The 25,841-nt window shown below is 33.3% G+C and overlaps 1 protein-coding gene across 37 annotated transcripts in view; it reads left to right on the top strand.

The window, feature by feature from the left end:
- The window catches only part of ATF7IP (activating transcription factor 7 interacting protein), a 113,732-nt gene that overhangs the window by 76,970 nt on the left and 10,921 nt on the right, over positions 1-25,841 (top strand). For all 37 annotated transcript variants that reach the window (XM_001501672.7, XM_070269952.1, XM_070269947.1 and 34 more), the window contains 6 exons: positions 7,355-7,428; positions 8,539-8,627; positions 10,958-11,596; positions 16,284-16,348; positions 23,265-23,343; positions 25,395-25,550. In XM_001501672.7, coding sequence (XP_001501722.4) covers positions 7,355-7,428; positions 8,539-8,627; positions 10,958-11,596; positions 16,284-16,348; positions 23,265-23,343; positions 25,395-25,550 — 1,102 coding nt within the window. The remainder of the gene's footprint in view (positions 1-7,354; positions 7,429-8,538; positions 8,628-10,957; positions 11,597-16,283; positions 16,349-23,264; positions 23,344-25,394; positions 25,551-25,841) is intronic.

The raw sequence follows: 25,841 nt of genomic DNA on the forward strand, positions 1-25,841 counted from the left end.
CTTTGTTTCTGATTGGTCTATTCACATTCTGTATTTCTTCTTGATTCAGTTTTGGGAGGTTGTATGAATCTAAGAATTTATCCGTTACTTCTAAGTTATCCAGTTTGTTGGCGTATAGTTTTTCATAGTATTATCTTATAATCCTTTGTGTTTCTGCGGTGTCTGTTGTAATTTCTCCCTTTCATTTCTAATTTTATTTATTTGGGCCTTCTCTCTTTTTCCTTAGAGAGTCCAGCTAAGGGTTTGTCAATTTTGTTTATCTTCTCAAAGGACTAGTTCTTAGTTTCATTGATCCTTTCTACTGTATTTTTTAGTCTCTATTTCATTTATTTCTGGTCTGAAGGGGGTAACCCTTCTGCTGACTTTGGGCTTTGTTCTTTTTCTAGTTCTGTTAGATGTAGTTTAAGATTACTTATTTAAGCTTTTACTTGTTTGTTGAGTTGGGCCTGAATTGTCATGAGTTTCTCTCTTAGATCTGCTTTTGCTGCATCCCATAAGAGTTGATATGTTGTATTTTCATTTTCTTTTGTTTCCAGTATTTTAAAAATTTGTCCTTTGATTTCTTCATTGATCCAATGGTTGTTCAGTAGCAGCATGTTCTTTAGTCTCCACATATTGTGACTGTCCCAGCTTTTTTCCTTGTAGTTGATTTCTAGTTTCATAGCATTGTGGTTGGAAAAGATGATTGATATAATTTGTCTTCTTAAATTTATTGAGGCTTTGCTTGTTTCCCAACATATGGTCTATCTTTGAGATGTTCCATCTGCACTTGAGAAGCATGTGTATTCTGCTGTTTTTGGATGGAATATTCTATATATATCTGTTAAATCCATCTGATCTAGTGTTTCATTTAAATCCATTAGTAACTTGTTGACTTCCTGTCTGGATGATCTATCTGTTGATATAAGTCGGATGTTGAGGTCCCCTACTATTATTGTATCTTATTACAGCTGAGATGTGTTTCCTGCAGGCAGCAAATTGTTGGGTCTTGATTTTTAATCCATTCAGCTACTTTGTGTCTTTTGATAGGAGAATTCAGTCCGTTTAAAATTAGGGTGACTTTTGAAATATGAGGGCTTAGTAGTCCAATTTATTCCTTGTTTTCTGGTTATTCTATATTTCCATTCTTTCTCTTCCCTTATATTTCTGACTGCCATTTCAGTTTGCTGGCTTTCTGTGATGGTTTTCTCTTTATTTATGAATAGTGACTCTCCTCTTGTTTTTTGCTTAGTGCTTACTGTGAGCTTTCTATAAATGATCTCCATTTGCTGGAGATGAGATAGCCCATTCTCTGATAGCCTGTTATGTCCATTAGCTTAGGAACGTTCCATCCCTTTTCTCTTCAACTTCTCGGTTATTGTCATAAATTATTCTCTTTTGTTTTGTGAGTTTGTGACTAAATTGAAGTGTTTATAGTTATTTTTGATACTTTCCTTCCATTTATCATTTATGTTATAATCGTTTGCTCACCTGTTCTGATAGATAGCTTCAATTTTCTGGTTTCGTCTGTCTACTTATCTCCTTGCGCAAAGCTTTGGAAACCTTTGCCTTTTTGTTTCAAGTATGAGGTGTTCCTTCATCATTTCTTGTAACAGATGTCTAGTTGCGATGAACTCCTTTAACTTTTGTTTATCTGGGAAAATTTTTATTTCTCCATCATATCTGAAGGTTAGTTTTGCTGAATAGACTATTCTTGGCTGAAAGTCTTTGTTTTTTATTATTCTGAATATATTATTCCATTCTCTCCTAGTTTGTAAAGTTTGCGGAGAAGTCTGCTGAAAACCTGATAGGGGTTCCTTTGTAGGTTATTTCCTTTTGCCCTGTTGCCCTTAATGTTTTTTCTTTGTCCTTAACTTTTGTCAGTTTTACTGTTGCATGCCTTGTAGAGGTCTTTTTGCATTGACTTAATTAGGAGTTCTATTGGCTTCATGTACTTGTAAGTCAAGTCCTCCCCCAGGTTTGGGAAGTTCTCATATTATTTCTTTGAACAAGCTCTCTTGCTCCTTTCTCCCTCACTTCTCCCTCTGGAATACCTATAGGTCTTAGGTTGTATTTCCTTATTGAGTCAGATATTTCTTGGAGAATTTCTTCATTTACAAAAAATTCTTAGTTCTCTCTCTTCCTCCACCAGAAGCATTTCTATATTTCTGTCCTCTAAATTACTAGTTCTGTCCTCCATAATGTCAGCTCTGTTTTTTAAGGATTCTAGATTATTTTTTATCTCATTTGTTCTGTTTTCATCTGTGGAATTTATGGGGATTTTTGTTCTTTTTTTAGTTTCAATCTTTTTGGTCAAGTATTCCTTCTACTCATTAATTGTATTCCTGCGTTCATTGAACTGTCTTTCTGAGTTTTCTTGTAACGTGTTGAGTTTCTTTATGTCAACTGTTTTGAGTTCTCTCTCATTTAGAATGTAAATTTTTGTGAGTTCAGGATTGGTTTCTGAAGAGTTGTCATTTGCCTTCTGCTGTGAAATGTTACTGTGGTTTTTTGTGGTGTTTACTGAATTGATCCTTTGCTGGTGTGTTTGTAGTAGTATCAGGTCACAGATTTCTCCTGCCACCTCTGGAGGGGAAGGAAGCTCTGTTTTCCAAACCTGCAACCTCTGCTGGAATCTTTGCCAGCAGGGCTTGTCTGTGTTTGCCCGCTGGCCGCAGCCTCTTGGCAAATCACATAGAAACTTGCAGGCGCTCTGGTACAGGACTGCTGCCTTCGCAGCAGACCGGCCAACCTAGTGTGCTAAGTGGGAGAGGAGGGGCACTTTCCTGTGTGCATGCAGGCTGCTTTGCACTCATAGGTGCTTTGCCTGAGCTGCTGCACTTGTTGGTGGCTCCTTAGTGGGGGCTGAGTCTCTCTACTCGGTGGAGAGCGATCCCATGTATGGGGGCTACTGTGGCATGGCATGTGCTCCCTTGGCTAGGCTGCATCTCTTTTAAACTGAAAACATTCATGCACAGGCCTCATTGCTCCCTGCCTCCTCTTACAGTCATGCTTGCTACCGTGTGAGGACCTGCCACCTAGATTGCTGCCACTGAGGAAGGGGAGGGATCCACTCACCTCTTTCCACTGCTTCCTGGGGATCCAGTCCCCCCACTTTCAGATGTGTGGCTGCATGGATCTCTCAGACATCCTATTTTGCTTTTGAGGGAATCCTCTATTGGTTAATGAATGTCTGTTTAGTTGCACCTTAGTGGGGAGAGACTAGAAACAACAGATTCTTCCATGATGCTGATGTCACGTCCCTTTTAAGTGAGTTTTTAAATTTCTATGTATTTTTGACTTTTCCCTTTTCTTTCTATTATTGATACCTAGTCCTTTTCCATTGTGGTCAGAAAAGATATTTAGTATAATTTTAATTCATTTAAATTTGTTAATGCTTGTTTTGTGACCTAATATATGTCCTGTCTTGGAGAGTGTTCCATGTACATTTGAAAAAAATGTTTATTCTTTTGTTGTTTGGTGAAAATTACTGTGTGCGTCCATTTTGTCCATTTATTCTATGGTGTTGTTCTGTTCTCCTGTCTCCTTATCATTTTCTGTCTGGATTTACCTAACCATTATATAGAATGATGTATTGAAGACTACTACTATTATTTTGTTGCCGTCTATTTCTGCTTCTGTTCTGCCAGCTTTTGTGTTGTATATTTGGGGGCCTTGATGTTATGTGCATATTTACTTATAAATGTTATAGCTGGTTTTATTAGTATATAAAGTTCTTCTTTGTCTCTTGTGACAGCTTTTTACTTTAGATCTCTTGTCCTATGTATGTACGGTCACCCCCTACTCTCTTTTGGTTACCATTTGAATGGAATATCTTTTTCCATTCTTGTATTGTCCGCCTGTGTGTCTTTATATCTAAAGTGTGTTTATTGTTTACAGTGTATGACAGCATCCTGTTTTTGTATCTATTAAGCCAGTGTATGGCTTTCCATGCAGAATTTAAACCATTTAGATTTTAAGTAGTTACTGTAGGGAGGGACTTTTTATTGCCATTTTGTTAATTATTTTGTATTCATCTTGGTGGTGTTTTGTTTCTTTTCCTTTTTTGCTTACATTGTGTGTGGGGTTTTTTTTTTTTTACTTAAAATGTGTAATTCTTTTCTCATTTTCTTTTATGTATCTTCTTTAGGTATTTTCTCTGCGGTTACCATGGGGATTACGTAAACTATCCTAAAGTTACCACTGTTTTAAACTGGTAACGACTTCAGTCACATCTAAGAAATCTCCTCTTTACAGCTTCACCCCACTCTATGTTATTGATATCTTACATATCTTTTTATATTGTGTCTTGTTTAGCATAGATTTACAGTTATTTTTAGTGCTTAAATTCTGTTCCAGAACTAACCATGATTTGTGCACCATCTTTACAGTAATCTAGGATTCTGTATTTGTTCATTTATCTTTACCAGAGAATTCCATATTTTTGTGTGTGTTCAACTTGGTATCTAGTGTCCTCTCATTTCCAGTTCAAGTACTCTTTTTTAACATTTCCTGTATGGCAAATCTAATGGTGATAAACTCCCTTCAACTTTTTATTTACCTGAGAAAATCAGTATTTTGCCTTCATTTTTGAGTGAAAGGTTTGCTGGATATAATAATCTTGTTTGGCAGGGGTTTTTCCCCCCAAGCATATTGAATATATCATCCCACTCCCTGAGGCCTGCTAAGATTCCACTCAGAAAATCACTGAGTTTTTGGGGAGCTGCCTTGAGTGTCACTTTTCTCTTGCTACTTTCAAAATTCTTTATTTGTGACTTTTGACAGCTTGAATGTGTTGTTTCTCATTGAAGGTTGCTTTGAGTTATCCTAGCTGGAGGTTTTTGAGCTTCTTGAATTTAAATGTCAGTTTTCTTCCTCAGATTTGGAAAGTTGTTGGCCATTATTCATGGCCATTGTTCAAGCAGACTTTCTGCCTGTTTTCTCTCTTCTTTCATTCTGGGACTTCCATGTTCATGTGTTGGTCCACCCAGTGGTGTCTCATAAATCCATTCAGCTGTTTTCACTTATTTCAGTCCTTTTTCTTTTTGTTCCTGTAACTTGATAATTTTAAATGACTTGTTTTCAAGTTCACTGATTCTTTATTATACTCGATACAGTTTGTTGTTGATCCTCTCTAGTAAATTTTCAATTCACTGATTGTATTCTTCAGTTCCAGAATTCTGTTAGTTCTATTTTATAGTTTCTATCTCTTTATTAATATTCTCATTTTCTTAATGCGTCATTTTCCTAATTTCGTTTAGTTTTCTGTATTCTGTTTTGTCTCATTGAGAACTTCTTGTTGGTTATTTTCAATTCTCTTTTGGATAATTCATAGATCTTTGTTTCTTTAGGGTCAGTTCCTGGAAATAGATTGCTTTGATTGGGCCGTATTTCCATTTTTTTGTAAGTCTAGTTCTCTTTTGTTGAAATTTGCACATTTAAAAAAATTGCCACCTCTCCGTGTCTCTTTGGAATATCTTTGTACAGAGGATGATCTTCATTAGTCAGCCCCAGTAGATACTTTGGGGGCCTCTCAAACCTTTTCAATATCTCATCTTCTGTGAGCTTGTGCCTGTAATCTCCCATCTGAAGCAGTTTTTCTCTTTCTACTTGGGAGCTCCCCCAGCTGTCTTTCATAATTCAGTCTTGGTTTTGCAAGCAGTGGTTTGGGATGTCCCTCTGCTGTCTGTCTGTGTTGCTGTTATTTTTCTGGTGCTGTACCAAGCCAATAGACTTGCCTTTGTTCTTTCCCACCCAAAGACATTCAGCGTGTACTGCTTCCTCCAGGTTAGGTAAGACAGGAACTAATGCCTTGGGTAGTTGCCCCAAAAGCCGGAATGTTGCATGCAAGTTCCACTCTTCTCTTTCCTTCCTGATGTAGAAGCCTCGAGTGGGGAATTTTCTCTTGATTGTGCTGTGATGTGTGGGGAGGATCATGGGGTTTGGCATGTAAGTGCAGCAGAACTTCTTGCCCACTGCAGTGCACTGCTTCTTGGCTGTCTTCTCACTTGGAGTGCTATAACCTTTCAACTGGTTTCTGGAATTCTCACAAAGGAAATTTGATCTGTATGTTATTATATCATTGACTCCGTGAGGGAAGGGGCTGTGGGGATTCCTAGTGTTCTGTCTTTCTGATGTCAGCACACAGTAGTGTTTAAGGTCCTGCATCTTATGACTCCATACCAGGTTCTAAGGCAATTGTATTTATTTCTGTTTTATGCTTTACTCCTCTTTTTTCTGTTTTCTCTTTGAAGTATTTTTTACCTTAACTATTTTGTGTGTACTAATTACTCAAAGACCTATTTGAAGATGCATTCCTTTCCCCAAATACTTTTTTAAAAACTTTTTCCATTGACACTGCACTGTTATTTTGCTTTTCTATTTGTTTCAAATATCTTTGTGTCCACAGATTTTAAGTAGTTAGAGCAGTTTTTCTTAATTCAATCTTTTGTCACCTCTACACATATAACCAGTATAATGCTATTCTTTTTGGTTAAAATTACCCTTTTAGCCTATAAAAATCAGCAAGATCTACTTGTTGTTGAGAAGAGAGGAGTGAATAGTGGCATCTGTTTGATGTGATCCTAAGCACTTATCACCTTCAGTTTAACATGTGGTATTATTACACTTAATTAATTCCTGAGCAGAGTTATTTTATTTATTTTTCTCAATTTATGTAATGAATAATGATAGTGTCATTAATGATAGAGGCCCAAATAATGGTAATTAACATGTAGATGTTAGCATTCATTTCTATATTCCTTGTTTTTGGGGGGAAAAATGTTGAAGTTAGTTGATATTTAAGTTTAGAATTGAGACATCTTTTTATGAAATTATGTGACATGGTGGCAAATAGTTTTTAAACAAAAATCGTAGAAGTAATTTGATTTGAGGCCTAAGACACCACTTAATTGGTAATCAACTACTTCTGGGGAAGAATAAATATGCTCCTTGCTTCTTGAGTTTCTTGTGGTAATCTTGTGCCCTGCTGTGCCTGATACATAGTAGGGATTCATTAGATAATTATTGTGTGAGTGTGTCCAGTTATTCTTTATATTCATATTGTTAGTATTTGTTGAACCCTTAAAGCATGTAAGCCGTTTTTACATTCTTTATTTATTCATCTCAAAAAACTGAGGTGTAGGCATTATTATATTCATCTTTCATGTGATAAGCAGCTGTTTCAATAGAATAAGTAATTTGCTTATAGCATAACTAATAATTGGCAACACCAAGATTCAAATTCTTGTCTCAACTAACAGTATTTTTCACTATATTACAGAAGTAACAGATAGTATATTGAAAGGATTAAAGTTACATCTTCAAAGATTTCTGTGTTTTGAGTTTTATTTTACATTGTATTTTTGTCCCCCAGAATCCACCAAATCCACCTGTCTCACCAGGGAAGTCTGTGGTTGATGTCAACAGCAATAACAGTGTGCCCTACAGGTAAGAATTATGAACAGTCTCTTTGTCACTTCTTTTTCTTTGTTATCTTATCCTCTTTTTCTGCCATTTTTTTTTTGTTTGTTTTTAATTAAATTTACTTAAACTTGAAGAAAAAATAAAAACACTTCACCCATTTCTCCCATCCACCACCTCCTGCCTCTGGCAACTACCAGTCTCTTCTGTGTATCTATGAGCTTGGCCTATTTATTTATTTTTAGATTCCACATTTAAGAGAGATCATATGGTATTTATCTTTTTCTGTCTGACTAATTGCACTTAGCATAATGCCCTTGAGGTCCATCTGTGTTGTTGCAAGTGGAAAGATTTCATTCTTTTTTATGAGTGAATAATATTCCATTTATACACACATACCACAGTTTCTTTATGCATTCATACATTGATGGACATTTATGTTGCTTTCATATCTTTGTTATTGTAAAAAGTGCTGCAGTGAACATGGGAGTGCATATATTGTTTTGAATTAGTGTCCTAATTAGTCCTAATCATCTGGTAATTTTATCTTTAATTTTTTAAGGAATCTCTATACTGTTTTTCATAGTGGTTGTAGCAATTTACCTTCTCACCAACAGTGCACAAGAGTTTTAAATAACAAGTCTGTCAAGTTTTTAAATAACAGGACAAGCTTCTGATTTTTCTTTATTTTCCATAACAATCTTGGAATGTAGTCCTATGTATTTATGTAGAGATATATGTTTTGTATACTGGACTAAGTATGTTTCCTTCTATTTTGCTTTGTCATACTTGTTTATGCATATTGGTTTTGTTAATTATTATAGGCTTTCTTTGGTCATTGCAGGTTTCTTTAACCACTTGTCCTAAATAATATTCTCTCAAATAATGGAGAAATGCTTTGGTCAGGGGTGATAAAAACTAATGTCTGCAGATATTAAGACCTACATGTGGTTTGCAGGTAGAAGTACTGAGGACATTAAAATGTAGGAGGAAGACTCTTCCCTATGCTCTAGTTTAGTGCTACAATACCCACGCCTAACCACTCTTTTTCCTATAAGCCACTGATTTCTCTATACATAAATCAATGTCCCCTAGAATGGCATATCCATTGACTATTTGTGTATGTATATTTCATAGAAATGTAACCACAGTGAGACAGATGCTGGAGTCCAAAAGAAATGTAAGCGAGAGTGCACCACCATCCTTTCAAACCCCTGTGAATACAGGTAATGTTCTTCAACACCGAAATACATTTTCCCAGGAACTGAAGGCATTGGTTCTCTTTTATGACATGCTTTTGAGGTTCAGAGGGACTAAGAAACTGAGCATATTGGTCTAAAATTGAGTGCTAAGTAAAAAATTTTATTAAAATATCAGGATTACAAATATGCCTACAAGTATAGAAATTCAAATCTCCACTATAGTGTTTCTTAAACTTTTTGGTCTCCATATCCCTGTATAAACTTATAAAATGATTAAGAACCCCCAAAAGCTTTTGTTTTTGTGGGTTATATTAATTGATACTTACTGTAGTAAAAATTAAAACAAAAATGTTAAATATTTATTCATTCAAAAATATTAAAAAAGCATTATGTAATTCACATAACATGTTTTAATGAAAAACAACTATTTTCCAAGCTTAAAAATTTAAGGAAAAAGTGTTAGATTTTTATAAATCCTTTTCATACCTTGCTTAAAAACTTAAGAGGGCCTAAGATAGCTGGATTCTTATATGTATGTATGCATTCAGGCTGTTACAATTTGTTGTTTTGATTTATGCAATTTGAAGTATATGAAGAAAATTCAGCTTCATACAAATTTGTAGTTGGAAAAGGGTTAGCCCTTTTAGAGAATTGTGGATATTTTTCTTTGACACAATCAACTTGTTGTTTATTAAAGGTTTGTTGTAAAGTGGAATCTGAAACCATACCAATTAACTTTTCAAATTTTTTTATTAAATTCATTCCTCTGTCTTATAGTTGGATGTATCTTTTATGAATATCATTCCTAGATCATTTGGAAAATATTCACTGATTTATCTAAATCTTCCAAATTTTGAGACATCTCATTAATTTTTTTAAAGAATCACATTCATTTATTTCACTGTTGAGTCTAAAAGTCTAAAGTTTGGGAAACTGTCATGCTCTCAGTGGCAAATAGAAGCTTTTTCCAAAGTTCTAATTTTTCTTTCTAAAACTTTAATTTTACTATTGCCAATAAACATTGTTGGTTGTTTTCTGTGAAGTGACTGCTTTACTTGGTTTATTTTTAAGAGGAGATTTGCTAACTACCCAAGTATGAACGACCACAGTATGTCTGTAAGTCATTCTTTCAAGTATAGATAGTCTTCCATGAAAAAGGCTGTTAGCTCAGATGACAACTCAAACAATCATAGAAGCTCTTTTTCTTTAGCCAGCCATTCTACTTTGGTGTGCAGCAGTAATGCTGTATGAGTGTGTACTTCCTGTGTCTTCACACAGCATGTTAAGACTTATACTGAAGGGTTGAGATTTAATGAAATAGGTCGTTTTTACTACTTCATCATGGACATTCTTACATGGAACTGGTTTTGTTTGGTTGTTTTTCACTGTGAACATGTGGTGGTAAAGAGTGCAGTGACATTTTGGTACTGCTACCTTGGTTTTTGTACTGCATCAGAAGCTTTACTCACCATTGCCTTTTCCCTGTCCCTACAAATACATACATGGTGAAAAAGTCAAATGTCTTATTGTTGTTAAGAAAATAGTTTTGACATTGCAAACTCCCTGAAAGGGTCTCCATAACCTCCAGGTATCCCCCTGGACCACACTTTGAGACTCGCTACTCTTAGTAACCATGTTCAAATGAGAATAAACACAAGTAGTTGAACCAAAATTACTTTAAGACTCCAGTGATCAGCAGCTTTATTTTCTCTCATCTTTGGCCTTCTTCCTCATTTCTTAATTCATCTCCCATCTTCATTCTGCTATTTTGCATATCATAAAATGCCAATAGAGTATCAAAGAGGCAGCCTCCTCTCACTAGTTCCTCTCCCAGGCAGTTCAATAAAACTTGATCCTCAAATTCAAGTTTCACATGGTCCAAATGATAAAATACCATGACAAAGCCTATCTGTTATTCATTAATAGTGATGACTGTTAATGGATTTTTTCTTTGAGTATATATATTACCAGTGTCCTAAGGATTTATAGTGTTTTTAGTGTAGTTTCAAAAATATCTATAAAATTTTACTAAGTTTTCAGTGTTTTTTTATTTGTTTTTCCAGTTGGTTACTCTGAAGTGATTATAGTAATTTTCAGACTCTTATGATACTGAGATAGCTGTTCTCCATATTAATCATTAACATGTGATAGTCTCATAATGTACCAAAAATAGCTATGAAAATATTTCTACAGATTTAATTCTAAGAATTTCCAGAATTAGATCTGGAAAAAAATTTCATCATGAAAGACGTTACTATATCTACTGCAATGCATTAAATTTGTATTGTGTCATATTATCCTGCTTATAAATGAAGATAACCATTTAAACTGCAACTTCTTTTTTCTTTCTATAGTATCTTCAACCAATCTTGTCACTCCTCCAGCAGTTGTCACTAGTCAACCTAAATTGCAGACTCCAGTGACTTCGAGTTCTCTGACAGCACCGTCAGTTCTTCCTGCACCTAACACAGCCACAGTAGTTGCTACTACTCAGGTGCCTAGTGGAAATCCCCAACCTACAATCTCTTTACAACCTTTGCCAGTGATTTTGCATGTACCTGTTGCGGTATCCTCCCAGCCTCAGCTCCTACAGAGCCATCCAGGGACTTTAGTGACCAATCAACCATCTGGCAACGTTGAATTCATTTCTGTGCAAAGCCCACCTACAGTGAGTGGTCTTACCAAAAATCCAGTATCCTTGCCGTCCTTGCCAAACCCTACTAAACCAAACAACGTTCCTTCTGTGCCCAGTCCTAGTATTCAAAGGAACTCTCCTGCCAGTGCTGCACCATTAGGAACAACACTTGCTGTACAGGCTGTTCCAACAGCACACTCTATTGTACAAGCCACAAGGACTTCTTTACCCACAGTAGGCCCGTCAGGACTCTATAGTCCATCAAATAATCGAGGTCCTATACAGATGAAAATTCCAATTTCTGCTTTTAGTACTTCATCTTCGGCAGAGCAGACCAGCACTACCACCCCAAGAATTGGTAAGTCACTCTGTAGGTTTAATAATAGAAATGCAAGCATGTTAATGGCCTATAGGTAATTGAACTTGTGTGTGGGTGAGTGTGTGTGGAAGTGGCTAGCATTTTTGAAAGAACAGAGTAAATAGAATATCCTAGAGATTATTTTTAGTAAGTTTTTGGTTTTCAAAGAAATGATGTTGTTAAAATGGGATTTGAAAGAGTTTGAGTGAGAAGTTAGCATTTATAGTTGATCTTTTAGCAATTTTCCTAATCTGGGTGAATTTTTCATTTAGGCTTTGTAGCAAGCATTATGAATTGCTTTTATAATACATTTGTCAGGAATATCTGAATAGAGCAAATTTATTTTAAAGTATCTAGAGGACATAATATGTGTTTATAAAGGGAAAATAAAAACCAGATATCTTCCCTAACCAGTTGGAAAATGCCTTTGTACATTCATGACTCACATCTTCCAAATTTGAACACTTTAAAAATTGTCCCTCTCTAATTTACTACAAAATGTTTGATTGCTTCTGGTTTTCTCTTTTGTATATTTTCCCATATGACATATGATTATGTTTGTATATACTTCGAAGTATTACAAAAAGGAAAACTTGATTGTTCTTGTATTTAAAATCTGTAAAACTGTATCTTCCTTGTTCTTAGAAAGTGTGCATTTTGCTTGCACTCTTGAACTTGCTAGTCTTCGTTTCTGACTCCACATCTATTCCCACTCCTCTTGAAAAGACAGGCAAGAATGGGTAGACATCAAGTGTATAATGAAATTGCTATAGTATCTGTCTTATTGATATAGTAAGTGACCACGAAATATAAGAAACAGATTCTAAAGTACAAAATTACTTTTATAAGTGAGATGTACAAGCCTTTGGTTTTTTTTTCCCTAATTTCTTCATGTAGCCATTAGTCATGTACTTGCCCTGTGAGTTTGTTTTCTCATACAAAGTAGTGATGATATTTCACAGAATTGTTGAGAGAGTAAATGAGTGGCAGATCAAATTTAATATTGGACTGCAGCTGAGAGTCACCTCATACAATTAACATCTGGGATATAAGAGTAAATCTGAAATTTTATATAAAAATGCAATTATTAGTAATATTAGTATTTAAAATGTGTGTTTGCACAATACAATAACAATATTTTTTAGCATTATCTACTACCGTATTATTCCTTAGACACTCTAATTCATGTTTACAACACTAAAAGATGCTTACTTTTAATTGAGGTTAGATGATTAAGATTTTGGGGGATTAGTTCATTTTTCTCTAATTTATTTTTCTAATCCTCAGTATTTTTTAATATGTCAAGGGGAGGATGATTTATCATGGACATTGTTTTATGTGATTTTGGAGCTTTTCCTCTTTAGAAATATTGAGCCTAAGTTGACATTGTTTTTAATTCATAGTCACAAGGTGAGATATATTCTTAAATATAGCACTTTTCCTGAAAGACCATGCCCTGAAAAGAAAGAAATAACTCAAGAGATTTTGTTTAATGTTACGAATGCTAGTACTCTAAATACTTCTACACATATCAAATTATAGTATAATTTCATTACTGTTCTCAAAATTTTTATGAATATTTGTTTACGGAAAGGGTATATTTTCCCCTGTTATCTAGCTAATGCACTTGATTAGTTGTAATGTGTCAGTCTGTTTTGTATTTAATTACTTGATTATTCTTAATTATTTTTGTATATAAAATTAATAGTTTTCACAATCATTATTAAATAGTGCATCATTCTACTTTTCTGATAATATACATTTATACTTACACTTAAAATTTTACATTTTAGCATATTTAACACATTTATATGTACTTTAATATATAAATTATATTAAGGAAATCTTCATTTCAAGCTCTATTTAGAACGCTTATCTTTGAAACGCTTACTTTACATTTGAAAGTAAATTATTAGGTATTAACTATAAATGTAAATGACAGGCTTTGTTTGTGTGTTGTTCATAATATTAATTAGATTGAGATCCTATGAGATGATACTTTCTTTGATCATGTATAATTTCAGGAGTGCCATAAATTATGTTAAAGTAGGCATTTAGCTGTTTAGGCTTCCCGGAAACTAACTGAAGCCAGAGAGCAAATTTTGGCTGAATATGAAGGTTGAAGCTAAACTTTAATACCTCCTTAATATGATAAATTAATTAGTTATATGATTACAATTTTTTGTCTTGTACTTATGTAGGTATTATTGACTTAATGAGAACATATGCTAACTAGATCACTTGTATTTATATATATTTTATTATAGTTCATATATATCCCTTTTAGTAAGTCATTCTTTTCTGTCTGTTGTAAAGTAGAAATCATCCTAGAGACTACTTGGAAATTTAGGGCTTAAATTATGGCTAATTTCATTCATTCCTGAAATATTGAACGCATGTATTGTTCTAAAATTCTGCAGACACAGAAATGTATAAGATAGTCGCATTCTCACCAAGCTCACAATCAAATAGGGATGTGGGCTGTTAAATGAGTAATTCATTATAATGTGATAAGTATTAAGAAGTGCAGGTTTCTGTGAGAGGATATGGGAGATCTGGAAAGGTAAGAGATAATGCATGGGAAGACGTGGGAAGTAAGGTTAAAGGATTTTTGCAGAGGAGTGTGACATTTATGAACACTGGCTACAGGGAGGGGAAGGGTTTGGAGGGGATAAAAATGGAGTTAGCGAGACCAGTTAGGAGGCCCTTGTAGTGATTTAGATGAGAAGTGGTGTGAAAACGGTTTACAAGTTTTGCATTCCATTTTTTTCCGTACAACAGTTGTCCAGCACCTACTAAGGGACACTAATTGGCACTCCTGTAAAACGCTTTGTTGACTCTGGTAAAAATGCAATGTTGGTTAAAAGTGACCGTATCTATTAAGAATAACAAGATAGAGGTGTTTCCCAAATGATAGAAAGATTCCAAGGTACGATTTCTTATTTCACACCCTGATTAGTTTTATTGATACATAGATTGATTTATAACTTTTTACTTTCAGAAGTCATCTAAAGTAGATATTATAGTAAAAGAAAACAAGAAGGATGCAGTGAAACTGTAAAATGTTACATTAAGAACCAAGAAAAATGTCTGTAATAAAGGGGCAGGGGATATTACTTGAAAATCTAGATTAAGGAATATTATTACAGTTCTGTGAATAATTGACTCCTAGCCCTGAGACAGTTAGGTCAAAGAGTGAGTCATACTGGATAACGAAACTCTCATAGTTATTTTAAAAATAAATATATATTTCTGTGTGTGAATATGTATGTATATAAACTTTTATTAAGCAGTCTAAGTCTTTCCTGAATCTTGAGGAATTTTTTGTATGAGAATATGTAAACAAAAGAAAAATGAAGCTCCCTCATCTACTTTTCATCTAAAGTTACCTTTTATTTTCATTTGAAAATGAAAATGAGTTTCAAATCCAAGTGAATATATTCTAGCGTGGTATATAAACAACTTTGGTAGTGGATCGCTGAGGTTTTGGTAATGTCATCAGTGTATTTTAATACTCTGCAATGTAGGATCAGTAACCTAGAGTTAGTTTTTTGTTAGGTAGTATTTCGGGAACTTCACAGTCCAAAACAGATGCTGATTCATTATAAGTGAAGTAATTTTAAGATCTTTTTAAAAAACTAAATAATATCTTACTGTATTCTTCCTACAAAAAGAGCTAAGATAATTCAGATAGGGAGAAATTGTAGGGAAAAATTGTAAGGGCCTCCTTTTTACTTTGCTAGCCTGGAAAAACCATTTTTAAACAGTTAGATGTTTACCCTGATTTTTTTGATGTACAGGTTTATATGTGTATATATGGAAATATATTGTTCTATCTCCTGTTTTTATTTATTTATTTTTAAAATAAATGATTTACACAATATGTGTTCTGAAGATTTGCAAATGAAAGGAATGCCATATTTTGACCAAGAAGGTTTTTATGTACAGAAAGCAAGGATGGGCTATTTCAGTATTAGAAAACTCCTGTTAACGTAATTCGCTGCATTTCCAAAGAGGAAAGGCTAAATAATTACCTTAGTAGATGCTAAAGATATCTGATAAAATTTAATACCTTCTCTTTAGAAACTGAGGCAGAAAAACATAGTTGGTTTATTTTCTCTGCTGTTCCGGAAGTGACTCTCATATGTATGTCTGTACAGTGTGTGTGTGTGTGTGTGTACCACAAACAATACAATTTAATTGAAAAATGAATAAAAAAAGAAAAATCATCTGTGATTGAACCACCGAGGCTATGCCTGTGTATTTTCTTGGAATCACTGTGTTTGTAACTATTTTTCTAAGGACTTTCTTATATTTTTTGCTATGTCATTGTTTTTTTCTCCAAAGGTGTATAGTATGGAAGAATTATATATTTTTTAACCATTCACTCATGTTAGAACATTTAAGTTATGCACATCTTAAATTGTTCCCTGAGATATTCCTTAGGATAGAGTTAAAGTTTCTGGGTCAATGGGTCTGTCAAGTTTTTTGATCCCTATTGTGAATTCATCCTTCTGAAAGATGTAACAGTGATCTGTGAAAGACTCCGTTTACGTACGTGACATGTTGACAGACAAAAAAATAACTGGAGAAAATTATATGAATTGTTGTATATAAAGCAACACAACCTTTCATATTTTGTAGGTGCTTTTAAAAATGACTCTGACTTTTTTTTTTGACTCCTCAGAAAACCAGACAAACAAAACAATAGATGCTTCTGTTAATAAGAAAGCAGCTGATAGCACATCACAGGTAAGATTTTTCCTTCTATTTCAAAGTAAAATTCTAATTATAGTCCACAGGAGAATGGTTTTCCGTCAGTATTCTTTGAGACAATGAAAATTATTCTATTTTTTACAACTGTCCAAAGATTTTCAAAGAGCTTCTCTGTAATGTTTGACAAGAATTGGATTTCTTTGCTTTGTAATTCTCTCAGAGATAATATTAGTTTATTATATTAACTAGGTACTTAGGTTATATAATTGATGGTCTGGTTATTTGCCTTCACATGGTTTAGAGATTCAGTCTGCACAAGTAGCTTCTCTCTGGCCCATCCTTTTAAGATGGTCTCTCTGTCTTACCCTCTACACCTCAACACATATAGAAAGGCACCATTTTAGCTTCTTCAAAGCTGATTAGAAATAGCTGTTTGGAAAGAAAATCTTAGTCTTTCTGATAGCATATTAGCACTTTGCCAGTCTTGCTACTTTTTCATGTTAAATCTTAATCCCCCAGGAATGGGGTCACTACTTTTTTCCTGTGTTAACAATGTTGTTCCTTCTTCTTTCACTACGTAGCTTTAGAGGGAATAGATGTGTAGGGAAGTCATTAGGTTTTTGACAGTTTTATTGTATTTTCTTCCCTTCCTCTTAATCATTTCAAGAAACTCATATATTTTTCTAAAAAACCAAAAAGAAGTCTTGAATAAGCCAGGCACAAATAAATGACATAAATTTTAAAACAAAAGCATAATGATGTTTAATTATGTCTGTTTTCCTTTAAAATGGATTTTTGACCAAAGCTAGATATACAACATGGTTTATAGATCAAATTAAAGCTATTAGAAATATTTTTAGTTCTTACAAATTATAGCAGTCTTTCTGTATGGTATTAAAGGTCAAATTTGTGATTGTTTCTGAGAATGTCTTGTGGATTATAGCTACATTTTTAATTAAAAGTAATGAGATACTTTACTTTCTGAAAGATGTGATACAGAAAATGTTGATATATTCAGTGGTTTTTGTCTGACATTTATAGGAAGTCTAGCTTTATTTTGTAAAGTCAACCTAAAACTAAACAAAGAATTTACAGACATCTTTATTTCTCTCAGTGATTTTTTTTTTTTGGTTTGGACAAGCTAAGTAACATTTACAGGACAGAAAATGGACATTGTAATGACTTGTTTAATCATCTTATTAATGGAGAAAGAGCGATAAAAATGGTGATAGAGTTATGGTATCTAATATGGTAGACACTAGTCATGAGTAGCTATTCAAATTAAAATTAAACTTTACTTCCTCTGCCACAGTAGCCCCATTTCAAAGCTCAATAGCCACATATGGCTAATGACTACCATATTGGAAAAGACAGGTTTTGTCATTGTAAAAGGTTATATTGGATTGCTGAAATGAAATGTATATAATATCATAAACATTTAAGTGAAATTAAAATTGATATAAAAGTTGCTCTACTTTTAAAATTCAGGAAAAATTAAAAAATAAAGTAATATAAATCCCAGTTACACCCAACTGCTTATTATATTCTAGAAAATCTGAAATATCATGTATTACTCCATACTTCATGAGTTTGAGAATCCAGAATATTTTACTTTGCATTGTATTATGTAACTGACATATTTGATGAAACAGCTTATACCAGTCAATCCAAAAGTCAGCTGAATCAGTAACTGCATCAGACAGCAAGAGACAGTACAACCAAAATATTAAGCTCTCAGTGGATATTTTATTTGGCGTAGAGGAGGAGGAATTCGATACCATCTTATGAAAAACATGCAAGCAGTTTGACTAGGCAGCCAAGCTGTGCAAGTAATTCCTTGTCAAAAATAGCAGAGTTTCAGCTTTGAATGAGTACTACTTATGAATGTAATAAATGTAATATGCACATTTTATTATATAATGAAAAACCATTATGGAGGTATACAAGTGCTGCCAGTTATAAATCCTTGCTTTGCTGGTTTGACTTTTCTGGTACAAATATAATTTTTGTCATTGTGCTGAGTATCTTCATTAATGAAACACTATTGGTCTTTGGAAGATATATTAAGAAATTACATGTTAGCTTTTTATTAAATATGCCACTTAATAGCAACTAGAAAGTAATGTACACCAAGTAGACTGTGATGTTTTAGAATGTCGCTTTCTAAGTACACATGGCTAACTTCTTTTTTCTGTGCCAAATCTTAGTTGTGCTTCTGAGCACTTTAAAGCTAGTATAGATTAGGAGGAATCTGAGTGGCTGGTATGGAAATGATTATTGTTCAGTCATACCTAATTAGGAAATAATTAAATATGTAAAATGGTCTTTTTTTTGTAGTCCTTGAATGAAGATTTCTCTAATATCCCCCAAATAAGAATTTATTAACATATTTTGTAAAATGAATTATTACTACATATTTTATTCATATATCTCATTTCACATATACCTTATTAATATATTTCATATATTGAAAAGTAAACTTATTATTTAAATTATTAGCATACATTGTCATACTTTCTGCTGCCATTTGTAGTTATATTGCTGTTTTGAGGGATTCAGGCTTACCCTCAAGTTTGCTGATTTGCTTGAAGGACTTAGAAGACCCATATCAGGTTGTACTCTTGGTTATGGTTTACATAGCAAAAAGGTAGAGAGCAAAAACAACAGGAAAAATATATGCACCAAGTGGGGTTCAGAGAGATCAGGCACAGGCTTCTAAATCCTCCCCTGTCCAGCATTGCATGAGATGTGCTTTCTCTCTGTTACTAACTGCAGGGACATGCCCTGAGAATCTCTGCCCAGAGAAATCTGATTGAGTCTCAGAGTCTGAGGTATTTTAGAGGGCTGGTCATATAGGCTTGTCTTTGTATGTTACCAGTCATGGCAGCCACAACTCAGGACCCCAACGGTGAAATCAGGTGTACACCATCAATCTTAATGTTTGTGCGAATCAATCCTGACAAGTCAGTATGACACTGTCCATTATTCAAGGTGGACCTAAGAAAATTACAAATCATTTACGTAAACTTTCCAAGGGCCGCATTCCTAGTAGCTAACCAAGCTTCAGTTATAGTTCCCAGTTCCCGTGGAGAGATGTGCAGGGAGTGAACAACCAGGTCTTCTGTGTTAACTTTCTTCGCAATTGTTGAATTGCTCTACTGTAGCCTTTCAAATATGTTCTTGTTATTTGTTTCATTAAAAAAAAAAAATCTCTACAAAGCCAACATCTTTGCTCTCTTGAAATTTCCTTAGTGTTCACTTAATGGGAGTTATTGTTGGAGAATAACACATGATTAGATAACTTTTTAATAAAATAGGTTCTTAGTACAGGCATACATCATTTAACGATGATGATACGTTCTAAGAAATGCATTGTTAGGCGTTTACGTTGTTGGGCAAATTTTGTCGTTGTGTGAGCATCATAGAGTGTACTTACACAAAGCTGGTGGTATAGCCTACTATACACCTAGGCTGTATGGTACTAATCTTATGGGACCTCTGTCATATATTGCAGTCTGTCCTTAACTAAAACATTCTTTTGTGGTGCATGACTAGATTAAAACCTATTTGACCCAACTAAGTTTTGTGGGGTTTTTTTGATAGTTTCAAGTTGAGAACTTCAGTAATACATGTAATTACAGATACAAATGTGTGATGTCTCTGATTAGATACGGATTCTTAGAAATGGTGTCAGAAAAAATGTAAAGATACATAGATAGGTATATGTGTCTGTTTATAAATCTATACCTGTTGGCATAGAAATAATAAACTCTAGAGTCAGACAACCAGGCTCCTGTCACTTAATAGTGGGTAACCTTTGGGCAAGTTATTTAACACCTTGGACTCGTATAAAATGTAGCTAATGCTGGTACTCACCTCATAGGATTATTATAAAGATTAAATTTGTTAATGAATGTAAAACAATTAGCACAGAGCCTAATAGGAGTAATGCTGGCTATCATGATTGTCTTATGATTATCTTATAATTGCTATTAATGCCTATTTAAGTAATTTCCAATTCTATTTCTAAAGAAGAAAATACAGGCAGGAAACTACGTGTAGTATATGATAATAGATGAATTGTATCGGTCAGGTTATGATCCAGAAAAATATAATTCAGTAGATTATATCATTGATTGTAAACCATTTTCTCCCATTATAGATTATACATTATAGAAAAATATGCACTTCTATAATAGAACATCAAAACATATGAAGGGAAAACAACAAAATTAATGGGAGAAATAGACAAATTGACCCTTTTATCATTATTAAGTTTCCTTCTTTGTATCTCATCTAATATTAACATGGTCATAGCAGCTTTTTTATGCTTACTTTTTTCAGTCTGTTTGCATCTTTGTATTTAAAGTGAGTATCTAGGAGGAAAAAATAGTTGTTTCTTGATTTCTTGATGTGTTATCCCATCTGACAATCCCCACATTTTGATAGGAAATTTGAGTCCATTTACAGTTAGTATAATTATTAATATGATTGGGTTTAGGTCTGATGTTTTGTAATTTTAAAAACTTGTTTCATCTCTGTTTTTTGTTTGTGTGCTTTTTTCCTGTTTTGTGCCAACCTTTTTCTTTTTTGCTTTCTTTTCAAGTATTCTATCTTAATTCTTCTGTTGCCTTTCTAGCTATATGTGCATTGACTTATTTTTTTTAAGGTTTTTTCTAGGTTTTACAATATGTATCTAAATTTTAAAGTTATTTCTCATTATTCTTAGAGTTAATATTTAATTACTTAGATAAGTTATGGGAACCTTGGCACTGTATATTTATATTTACCCCCTACTGCTTTTGATTTTCATGTATATTACATTCTTGTTTTCTTATGCATTATGGTCTTATTTTCACATATATTGCATTCTGTATTGCATCTACATATGCTACAAATCTATAAATACATTGTTTTTAACTTTTATCTTAGAGTATCGTATATCTTTTAAGGAAATTAAGGAAAGCTATATTGTCTTTAATATTTATCCTCATATTTACTTACTTGGTTCTCTTTGTTCTTTTCTATAAATCTGAATTGGCATTTCCTTTCAAACTAAAGAATTTTCTTAAGATTTTTTTACAGTGTAGATGTGTTTGTGATGAGTTCTTGTTTTTTGTATATCTAAAAATGTACTTTTTTGTGTTCAACCTTCTTTTTCTGAGGAGAGCTTTATTGTATATAGAGTTCTTAGTTTATAGATTTTGAAAAAATTATCAGCCCTTTGAGTATATTGTTTGAGTCTTCTTAATTCCATAGTTTCTGATCAATACTCAGCAATAACTCTTTGCTCCTCTTGGAGCAAACCTCTTGGATTTGCAAATTAATGTTTTTCATCAAATTTGGGAAGGTTTTGGCCATTGTCTCTTCAAATAATTTTTTCAACCCCATTCTTTCTTTCCTTTCTTTTAGAGTTTTACTGAACTGCTTCTTTTTATATTATACAGGTCTCAGGTTCTTTTCATGTTTTCTTGTGTTTTTCTTTCTGTAAAATTTCTACTGATCTAGGATCAATTTCCCTGAGTCTTTTCTGCCATCTACAATCTGCTCTTGAATCTCCCTGGCTAATTTTTATTTAGCAATCGTACTGTCAGCCCTAAAATTTCTATTCTTTTTCAGTTTCTACTTCTGAGATTTCCTATTTGCACATTCATTATTATCATGCTTTCCTTTAATTCTTTAAACATATTTTTAACTGCTGCTTTGAAGTCTTTGCTGAATTAAACATCTGGCTCTGCTTGGAGTCATTTTCTATTGAGTATCTTTTGTCTTTAGTTGACTCCTAGTTTATTGGTCTTTGTATATTTTTCTAGTAATTTTTGATAAATTTAAATTTAGCAAACTTTGAAAAGTGGACCTTATAGATATATTGTAATGAGTGGATTCTGTTTCATTCTTCAAGGATTTGTTAGGACTTTTAGTTTGAATTTTATATATTTGTGGTGTTTGTTAACAGGTTAGTTTCTATGAAGTCATTGTCATATAAAGGTTTATAATTGTAAGATTTAGAATTACATCATTATCTTTGGATTAGGCCTGAATTTTCTGACATCAAGGAATTACTTTCTTTAATTTCACAAAATCTGAGTTTCGCAGAAGGAAACCTTAATCATTGGAGTTAATCTCTTATATCATAAAGTAATTATGATTAGCATTTATTTTAAGCAGTTGCCATGTGTCATGCTGGGTGTTAAGCTCTTTATATACATATTTGGATTAATCCTTGTAACAGACTGCATATTCAGATTTTGGAAATTGAGGAAATTACCTTTCAACATAAATTCACGTAACTAATAGGTGCTGGAACTAAAAGTCTTTTTGTCTCAAAGATCTTGGTTCTTTAGGTCTGTGTTGTACTTCTTTCCTTTTTTGTTGCTATTATATAGTTAAAAAAATTTTTTTTAAATTACATTTCTAATGATTTTGGACAATGGGTTAACTTGGTCAAATTGGGTATTAGTTAACATTGCTGTATACCATATCCTATCCTATCATACCATTCTTTAGGGGAAAAAATAGATTAAGTTATTTTATATAACCTAATTCTAGCTTTAAAGTTGCCTTTAGTGTTTTTCCAAGTTAATATTGACAATTTAGTGTAGGATTGGTCAACATTTTAAATGTTGGAAAATGAATGATGTTTCTCTTTAATCATTTATCACTTAAAGCACTTAACTTCAATATCTCTATGCAATTGACAGCTTAATTTTTAAAAAAATACTGCTAAAATTTCTTGTGAAAATATTTTAAAATTATTTTTGCATCATGGTAGATGTTTAGCTGCTGAGAATCCTGGGGTCATTTATCTGACAAACTGTCTTTCTTTAGGGAAGGCCATTTAGAGGTCCAGATTGAACCAGGCTGCTCATTATCTTCGTTTCCCCTCAGTATTTCATTTTCCTTTATATCTGCCAGAGTTTCCTTTGCAAAATGCACAAGTTTTGTTTTTCAGAGTGGAAAAGCCGCAGGCAGTGATTCAGGTGGTGTCATTGATCTCACAATGGATGATGAGGAGAGTGGAGCTTCACAAGGTACTTAAATATAAGTAATTGTACTAAAGAATGCTTTGATACCATTTTTTCCTCTGAATCTAGTATAATATTTATTCATTGAAGACAGATCTCTACAGCATTACACTTGGTGTATTTGTGTCCCTTTTAGTATGGGAATTTTTTAGATTAGAGTTAAAAAATAGAAATCAAATCTTGAATGAAGATGAACAAGGCATAAAGGAAAACAGAACAGTTAGAATATTTAACTTATGGAGGACCTCTTATTTTGTATCAGTTATTTCACTTGATCCTTGCAATAGCTCTATAATGCCCATTTTAAAGTAGAGGATAAATTCAGAGAGTAGGAGTCACTAAGGGATCTGGGAATCAAATTAAATGTCCTTTCTCTGTGTGTGTGTGTGTGTGTGTGTGTACTTTAATGTAGATAGTTTTAAGTATGTATACATTTAATTTTGGTTATTTGAAATAATTTCCTTTATTTAGTGTTGTATAAATACAAATGAATGTAATGTTAAAAAGCATGCAAACCCAATATCCTCAATATTATTCTGAGTTAGAATATTTAGAAACTATATTGGATAGATATTAGCCAATTTTCCCAGTTGTTCTTCTGCAGTGTTAATAGGTGTTCTATGAATAAAAAGTTCACTGTTAAATATACTTGGGAAATGCTGAATTAAACAAAATTAGGAGGTTTTTTTTTTTTAGTACAGACTTCTCTGAGCCTTTATTATGCTAATTTATAATGTAATTCTTCAAGAACGATTCAAGATACAAAGTATTTCTCAAACTTATTTGCACAAAATAACTGTTCGCAGATATATCTGTAAAACTCTGTGTGATAATTATATAATGCATGTGGAAAATCTAGTAGGGTCAGATGATAAGTTTATTGTCTTAAAGACGTTAAACTTTTTAAAAACCTAAAGATTTAAAGAATTGTATTTTAGAAAATAAGATCGTTCAATTGGTTTTAGGTATACAATTGATTATGTGACAGTAAATCAGCTTTTTTGTATAAAACTCATGTAAAATTAGAAGATTTATGCCATCATTTGTCAGAGTTGAATTCATACTAGTATGGTTATTCTTAAAAAGTTTCAAATCATCTCTCTTGCTTTTACTGTTTTTTAATACATGAATCTAAATATAATGAACGTCTAGAGGACAAAAATACAGGTTTATTTTTCAGAGGACACAGGCAGGCTGATTCTGAATAAAAAAGTAAGTAAGCGAAGTTTGTCATCGGAACTCTTGCCCTTTTCCTTTCTAACATTCTTACCTCGTGGGATCTCTTTCTATTGTCCCACCTGAGTGTACCTTCAATTCTCCCATTCTAGAGTGAGTTCTTCTCCATCAGCACCCAATTAAAGTGACAGTTGCTAAAGCCTTAAATTTTGTTTACATTTTAATGAGGAATTCCATAGGATAGAAATCAGTGGGGATCGTTTTGGTCAGAGAAGGTCTTTTGGCTTACACTTTTTGTATTATGCTATGTAGGGGTTACCTATTTTTAAGGGCTTTTTCTGAGTTGCAAACATTTATTTCATAGGCTGTTGGAGAACTTTTTTGAGATCAGACACTCTGTGTATTTTATTTTAAAAGACTGGATAGTGTAGATAAGCAACCATCTGTGTTATCAAACAAAAGAACCTAAACAACAGTAGATTAATTGGAATACAAGATCATTGGTGAAAACCTCATCAGTTTATAGTTATTTATTTAGGAGAATGGCCTTGATATAGATATGTAGTAATGTAGGAAATGAAAGTATTCTGATTGACATGATATTGTATTGAGTTCACAAGTAGGATTCTTTCAAAACAAACAAAATGGAAAGCTGTGTTTCTGTAAATGGGAATTAGAATATGTGAGAAATCAGCAGTGAATTATTTAAGGTCTGACTTGGTTTTCAAATTGGCAAAAGTACACATAATTAAAATAGAAAGAAATTACTCTCTTAGCAGTGAATGTGACTGAGTGACAAAGTAAAATTCAGAGATGAAGGAAAAACCCATATTTCTAGTTTTCTTATATCAATAATCATAATGTCACTTTTAATTAAACAGACCCTAAGAAGCTAAATCACACTCCTGTATCAACCATGGGATCTTCTCAGCCTGTGTCTCGACCGTTGCAACCCATCCAGCCAGCACCACCTCTTCAGCCATCAGGGGTGCCAACAAGTGGACCATCTCAGACAACCATACATTTACTACCTACAGGTAAACTTGCTGAATTATTGAGCTGAAGCTTTAGTGTTGCCTACAGTGAAATGTGACTATGAAATTGAGAGGAAAAAGTAGACAGAAAATTAAAAATAATTGTCATTGTTATTTAGGAGACAGTATGTCTTTTTGAATGCAATATAACTTAGTTTTGCTGACCCTCTTAAGTGGCAGCATTGATAGAAAATGATTATAAAGAAGACAAATGATATATCTCTTTGTCATCTGCCACTGTAAACAGCAAGAATGAATATAGTTTCTCTGGGAGGGATGGATGAAATGATTCAT

The sequence above is a fragment of the Equus caballus genome, chromosome 6 (genome assembly GCF_041296265.1).
Source record: "Equus caballus isolate H_3958 breed thoroughbred chromosome 6, TB-T2T, whole genome shotgun sequence".
Classification (NCBI taxonomy): domain Eukaryota; kingdom Metazoa; phylum Chordata; class Mammalia; order Perissodactyla; family Equidae; genus Equus; species Equus caballus.